General features: G+C 36.5%; 1 protein-coding gene across 1 annotated transcript; it reads right to left on the bottom strand.

Annotated features, from left to right (window-relative positions):
- Positions 1 to 2,418: 2,418 nt before the first annotated feature.
- LOC145661906 (uncharacterized) lies at positions 2,419 to 2,835 on the bottom strand. Its single transcript, XM_081727250.1, has one exon. It carries the CDS (start codon positions 2,833 to 2,835, stop codon positions 2,419 to 2,421), a length of 417 nt encoding a protein of 138 aa, XP_081583376.1.
- Between the last annotated feature and the right edge of the window lie 4,898 nt (positions 2,836 to 7,733).

Here is a 7,733-nt window from a genome sequence, read left to right as displayed (position 1 = left end):
GTAATGACAACGGTGTTAGACTTGTGAACTTTGCAACATCGAAAAATCTAATTGTGAAGAGTACGAAATTTTCCACATCGCGACATTCATAAATACACTTGGACATCACCAGACGAAAAAACACATGATCAAATTGATCGCATTTTAGTAGATAGAAGAAGGCAATTTAGCATAATTGAGGTCGTTTAGAGGGCCTGATTGGGTCACTGATCACTACCTGGTAGAAGCGATAAAACGAGAGAGATAATAGTTGAATAAAAGTAATATTCAATCCGAAAACGGAGAGATTCCATTTAAAGAAATTAGAAGAGAGCCAGGTAAGAGCGGAATACCAGATTGAATTTTCGAATAGATCTCGGCTTTAGAAGATTCGGAGTGCACTAGTGTTGAGGATACCTGGATTGAAATTAGAGATGGCATTAAAATTTCAGCAAAAGAGAAAATGGAACACGCGGAAATACGTACGAATAAACCATGGTTCCACCAGAAATGCATTAAACTAACACAGAAGAGAAAACAGGCAAAATTACTCTGGCTATAAAATCTGAATGAAATAACTACACAAAATGTTTCAGATATCAGGCGGGAACTTCCAAAACTTTTACAACAAAGAAGTGCGATTTTGTGAAAGCTAAAATTAAGGAACTTGAAGAAATAGTAAAAATAAAAACAATCGCGACATGAATAAGGGGATCAGCGAATTTAACCCTAGATTACTAGACTTATCTTTTTGTCTTCCTATACTAGACTGGGTGAAAATTCACCAAATATTTTTTAATTGTGTTTCCTCTATGTGTGATTTATTTGATTTAAAGCTTACAATTATATTTTAAAGTAGATCCTTTATGCTTCCCTTGGACAATATTTCGGTAAATAATATCAAAGGAGACCTGTGCAAAACTTAAATGAACTAAAATCCCACTTTCACCAATAAAATATTAGTAACCATTTGTTTAATCACTAGTAATTAAACTTTAATGCTTTACCCAAAATGTTTACAAAACTAAAACAAACATATCCATAAGTTTTCATTGTGTGTATTTTATTTCTTACGACATATATTAAAATACACTTTTTTGGACAATACGAGAAAAGGTGTGTATCAGACATTTATGAGAGATTATCTATACATTCAATACTAGACTGGGTGAAAATTCACCCATTTCTTTTTTTTTTAATGTAAAGTGCGGATTAAGGAAATGTTTATTACTGAAAGTCTACTATTCTTAGAGCACACGGTTTTACTGAAATAGTGCTCTCAAAACTTCACTACATTTTCATTCCACAAGTCCTATAACTGAACTTCATAGAGGAACACTTACTGACAAGCTTTACAGAAAGTGCCTCTATGCTCATTAGACACAAAAGAAGCACATTTGGAGCATTTCACAGCATAATTTCTGTCTACACGAGAGGGGCAGAAGCGACATCGTCCTTGACGGGCATCTTTCGTGCGAAGTGCTGACATACAATCTGAATATGAAATTCCTTCATCATCATTTATCTTCAGAATATTCTTAATTTTTGATCTCACAGACAACTGCAATGTTGGAGACTGTAGTCTTGTCATCATATAAGTTTGTGTTAATTTCAGTCCAAGATTAAGGTTAAATTCTTGGCGGTTCAATCCTTTTAATCCACTTGATGCCATGTTGAATTTGTGAATGATGTTTGTATTAATGGCACTTGCATTAACAATACCGTAGAAAACTCCCTGGAGCCATATCCGTGTTTTTCTGCTGCACGAGTACTGTTTGCACAGCTTGTCAAAAACATCTACTCCACCTTTTGTTCTATTATAATATTCTATTACCTCCGGCTTGTTACTTTCTTCTAATATGGTGGCTGAATTGTGCATGGAAGAAGCAACCAGAACAACCTTGTTTTTGTTTGGGTTAAATGACACAAGTTGCAATAATTGATTATGGGTGTTAAAAACGAAAATAGAAGTTTCCGGCGAAGATTCTTCATACATAACCACTCTGGTGGAATTTCTGGTTTGTTTGATCTCACAGTGCCTACCATAGTCAAGTTGTGTTCCTTGAGCATCTTTGTCATCAAGGGGAAGATGGTAAACCAATTATCTGTTGTTATGTTAATATTAGATCCATGAATTGGCTGTTATAATTCCTCCACAAAATATTCAAGCAGTCCTTTGTTACCATTTGGTGTTTCCTTCCCGATATAAGGAATTCCGCTTACGAGGTAAAATGAGTTAGAATCGACCATAAGAACTATCTTAATACCATATTTGTCAGGCTTGCTTGGTATATACATTCTAAAATTGCAATTTCCTCGGAATACTAGGTGTTGCTCGTCAATGGTCACTTCACACGATGGTTGATAGTACTTCTTACAATGAGAAATAAATCTCTCTCACACCCAGCGTATGTGGGTAAATGGATCTTTAGTTTGTCTTTAAGCTCTATCTGTTTTATCATCAAACCGAATGTAGTTTGAAATAAATACAAATCTTTCATGAGAGATCACACTTGGGTACACTTGCGAACCAAGCTCTCCCCATAAGACCTTAGTTGACATGTGGTTGTCTTGTCTAGCTCCTGAAATGAACAGAATACCAATATACGCCTTGGGTTCTTCAACACTGAGATCATTTACCCAGGCTGGGTTTCGAGTATAAACTGTTCTTTGATGTGACATCTCCAGATTTGTGTAAAGTACAATTTTACTAAGCAGCTCGTCATCCGTGAACAAAGACCAGCAGTCCATTTTAGAAGTTATTTTTCTTGCATCCCCTATAGGACCAGGAATGTTACGTATTATATTTTTCGCAGATACTCTCGATTTATTTCGAGGTTCAACAGTTGACGACATTCCATGTTTTCTTCCTTTGATAAATGGTTCCTTCAGAAGAAGATGAAGTGAATTTTATGAATTAGGTTTCCAGGGTAAACTTCTTAATTCTTCGGTATTTTTTTCAGATCTACGTCTTTGTTTTGAAGTTTGTTTCACTGAGAGAGAATCGGCTTTTCTCTTTGTGGGACGTTGTTTTGAAAAGCTATCTTCTTTGGAGTCGTATGAAGAAACACACTCGTTAGGATTAAAATCGAGATCGAAATCACTATCGTCACAATCAATAGCATCATCCTCAACATCGTCTACTTCTAATTGATCAGATTCACTGTCCACAAATTCTTCTGAAACTGCATCACAATTGTCTGTATCAAGTTCTTCCAAAAGTGCATTAGTAATTTCCCGATCTCTCAAAATGCGTCTTTTATCTATGATATCCTTCACAGTCACCAACGAATTTCGTCCCGAAAGGAAAAATCAAATTAATCCACACAACTTGTGATTTTGTGTTACGCACTCTCTAATATGTGTGATGAATTCAATGTTTTGTTAGCAATAGTTGCTCATTCGATAGTAACGCAAACACTACACTCGGGTGAAAATTCACGACAGTGTTTGCGTTCGTAACGTGTTACAAGAGGATACCACCATCTATTATCATGTAGTTCCTGGTATTCTCCAAAGAGGAGAATACCAGGAACTACATGATAATAGATGGTGGTATCCTCTTGTAACACGCTACGAAAGCAAACTATGGATGAATTTTCACCGAGTCTAGTAATCTAGGGTTAAGATAGACTATCTACCTCGTGCTTATATATTAAAGAAATCTGACGGTACAGTTCTCTCTGGTACGGATAGCATCTCAAATAGATGGAAAGAAATCTTTGGTGATTTTCTTAACATGCAACCAAAAAGTAATTGGTTTGGATAAAGTGAGATTAAACTGCAGAACTGTATATTCCAGAACCCAACCGAATAGAAGTAGAAACTGCTATAAAGAAATTAAAGAGACACAAATCTCCGGGTGTACATGAAATTCCGGTTGAGTTAAATTTAACTGGAGGCAAAAAATTGTGGAACAAGATACACAAGCACATTTTCCTTATCTGGAACAAACAAGAATCGCCACAAGAGTGGAAAGAATCAATCGTTGTTCCAATTCACTAGAAAGGCAACAAAACTGACTGTAATAATTATCGAGGCATTTCTCTTCTGTCAACATCCTATAAAATCATTTTAAATATTATATTTGGAAGATTGACCCAAACGCAAAAGAAATTATTGGCGGTTATCAGTGAGGGTTTAAACGAAATCTACCAAGTATCGAAGAAATACTTACCATTCGCCAAATACTCGAAAAAAGTTACGATACAATAACAAGGTACATCAATTATTTATTGACTTTAGAAAGGCGTATGACTCGGTTACGAGAGAAATATTATACAACGTTCTTACAGAACATTTAATACCGAGAAAACTAACTATATGGATTAAGACATATTTAAATTAATCCTAGAGTGAAGTGCGGGTAGGAAAATTTTGTGCACGAGCTCTCACGTCGAAAATGGCCTGAAACAAGGAGATGGGTTGTCGCCATTGTTATTTAACTTTGTTCTGAAATACGCTATAACGAAAATCGAAGATAGCAACCAGGGCCTAGAGTTGAACTGTATTCACTAGGTTATGGCATATGATGATTATGTAAATTTAATAAGGGATGATAGGAGAACAATAGGAAGAAATGCAGAGATCTTATTAAACGCTTGCAGGGACTTGGGTTTAGAAGTAAATGCACAAAAACTAAATATATAGAAGTGCGTCTAGACCACAATACAGCACGTTATGGGTGCGTTAAAATATTAAATAATACTTTTGATAAAGTGGATAGTTTCAAATACCTAGAATCAATATTAACAGAGGAAAATCATATTCACGAAGAATTTAAATGTCGACTTAAAGCATTGAATTCGTGTTACTATTCGTTCAAAATCTCTTGTGGTTGCGAATACTGTCGTGGGGTTTGAAGCTTAAAGTATTCAAAACGATAATCATGCCTGTTGTTCTGTATGGTTGCGAAACATGGTCGCTTATTCTGACAAATAAACCTTACGTTTGGGTGAATCGAGTTCCTGACTGAGACACATATGAGAAAGTAGTAATAAATGTGGTCAGTATATCAGTGAATTTGTAGGTGCGAAGCTCCAGGGGTTTAGGAGATACAGCTACCAGAACATCACATGAAAGTACAAAATAGTCTTCATACAGTTGGAGGTAAAAGCCCTGTAAGACTTCTTGTAACGACAAAAGGTGAACAACAAATATACTGGTACATATTAGGACTAGGGGGAAATCATATAGTAAGGGTATACCTGACGGCGGTCATCTTGAAATCCGCCATTTTGAATTAAGGTTAAGTTTTTAAAATAGGAATAGGGTCATGTGATACATGATTTAAAGCGCAAATTTAATCAGAAGAACAATAGTGACGTTAATTTTGATTTACGCGCAATTGGTAAAAAGTTACAGGGAAATTAAATATTGTTGCAGCATATTTATTAGTCCTTTACCCCACCTTGTAAATTTTGTGTTAATGATAATAATTAAATAAAAAGCAGGTGGATAAACATTAGGTCTATGGTAAGAGTTGTCTTGATGGCGGCCATGTTCAAATCCGCTATTATGAATCAGACAAAAATTTTAAACAAAACGCATAACAGGGACACCTTATTAATAGCAAATTTTACCATAAATCCAACGGTATAACCAAGTGAACTTTGTGGTGGGTTTTCTCGAGGTTCTACCGTTTCCTCCCACTTTCTTCATTCCACCATTTCATTCATTACTCATCATCACCGTCTCCTTTAGCCTAACCGGCATAACCGTGGGACGTAAAACTCAAAGATTTCATTTTTTTCAACGGTATAACCATTTTTTGCTTTATCATTAACCAGCACAAAATTAAATGGGAATAGAGTAATGCAATAGATGACTTCGCCATCAAAGCAAATCTTACCATAGACCTAATATTTATCCACCTGCTTTTTATTTAATTATTATCATTAACACAAAATTTACAAGGTGGGATAAAGGACTAATACATATGCTGCAACAATATTTAATTTCCCTGTAACTTTTTACCAATTGCGCGTAAATCCAAATTAACGTCATCGTTGTTCTTCTGATTAAATTTGCGCCTTAAATCATGTATCTCATGACCCTATTCCTATTTAAGAAACTTAACCTTAATTCAAAATGGCGGATTTCAATATGGCCGCCGTCAGTATACCCTTACTAGATGACTTCCTCCTAGTCCTAATATGTACCCATATACTTTTGTTATTCACCTTTTGTCGTTACAAGAGGTCTTACAGGGCTTTTACCTCCAACTGTATGAAGACTATTCTGTACTTCCATGTGACGTTCCCGGTAGCTGCATCTCGTAAACCCGTGGAGCTTCGCACCTACAAATTCACTGAAATACTGACCACATTTAGTACTACTTTCTCATATGTGTCTCAGTCAGCAACTCGATTCACCGAAACGTAAGGTTTACTTGTGAGAGAAGAACATAGACTGAGAGTATTTGAGTACAAGATCCTGAGACGAATATTCGGATCCAAGAGGAACGGGAATGGGGAATGGGGGAAACTTCATAACGAGGAACTACATAATTTATACTTTTTACCCAACATTGTTAGGATCGTCAAATCTAGGAGGCTTATGTGGGTGGGTCATGTAGCTGGAATGGAAGAAAGTGGAAACGCTTTCAAAGTCTTAACTTTAAGACCAATCGGGAAACGACCATTAGGAAGACCTAGGCGCAGATGAGAGGACAATATTAAGATAAATCTCGCACAGATTGGAATACAAAGTAGTAACTGGATGCAGTTAGCTAAGGATAGAAGTGAGTGGAGAGCTTTTGTGAACGCGGCCCTGAACATCCGTGTTCCACAGGCCATAGAAATGAAATCATTGAGTTTTACGTCCCACGGTTATGCCGGTGAGGCTAAAGGAGACGGTGAAAATGAGTAATGAATTAAATGGTGGAATGAAGGAAGTGGGAGGAAACGGGAGAACCCCGAGAAAACCCACGCACACGGTGTTTGTCCACTACAAAGTTCACTTGGCGGGGGCTGGGATCGAACCCGGGACCCCAAGCACCAGAGGTGAACGCTCTACCACTGAGCCACCGCGGCCATAGAGTTAGTTATCTAGTTATAATATCAAATTTGCGCAAAATATTTGCAAAATTACAAATTTCTTTAGTCTTTTCAAACCTCCTCAGATGAATCATTTTTTTGGTACATACATGTTTATAAGTGAGTTATAAGACTTGTTACCATTACAGCTACATATTCTAATATGCTCTATTGAAGCTCGCACAAACATGCAATTGTTTCTGTTCCACGTTTTGTTAACATGTACAAGACATTAACTCTGGGCAACTTTTAGGCACTGATTCCTGAATGATCCATTTGGGCACCAATTTTCCATTCGTAGTTTGCCAATCTAAATATTCTTCGTTTAAGAAGTCAATATTCTATTCGTGCACCAAATGTATGTTCGAAGGTGTGCTCGTTTGATATGGATGATTAGAACATCCGTCTTTGGAAGTTGGTCTGGGTTTTCCTAACTGATCATATCAACACATACAGCATTGATCGAGAGTATTTGTAAGTCCGTGTAGAGATTCATGACAAATTCTTGTACAGATTGTATCGTCTCATCATTAACATTTCCAGATCCTAAGTTACTTAGGAAGTATGATTTTCCAAATATTCTTTCCATACTTTCTTTTTTCCTATTCCTGTGAATTGGCCGGTGGTGTCGCTTTCAATAAATGAATGTAATGCTGGCAAGGTATTGCATCTTTCACGTTGAGCTCATTCACAATTGGGGGGATTGAAAAAAAATGT

The sequence above is a fragment of the Thermobia domestica genome, chromosome 10, assembly GCF_964235325.1.
Source record: "Thermobia domestica chromosome 10, izTheDome1.hap1.1, whole genome shotgun sequence".
NCBI classification, from domain to species: Eukaryota; Metazoa; Arthropoda; class Insecta; order Zygentoma; family Lepismatidae; genus Thermobia; species Thermobia domestica.
Note: the sequence above shows the minus strand (reverse complement) of the source record. Positions and strands in the feature narration are given on the sequence as shown.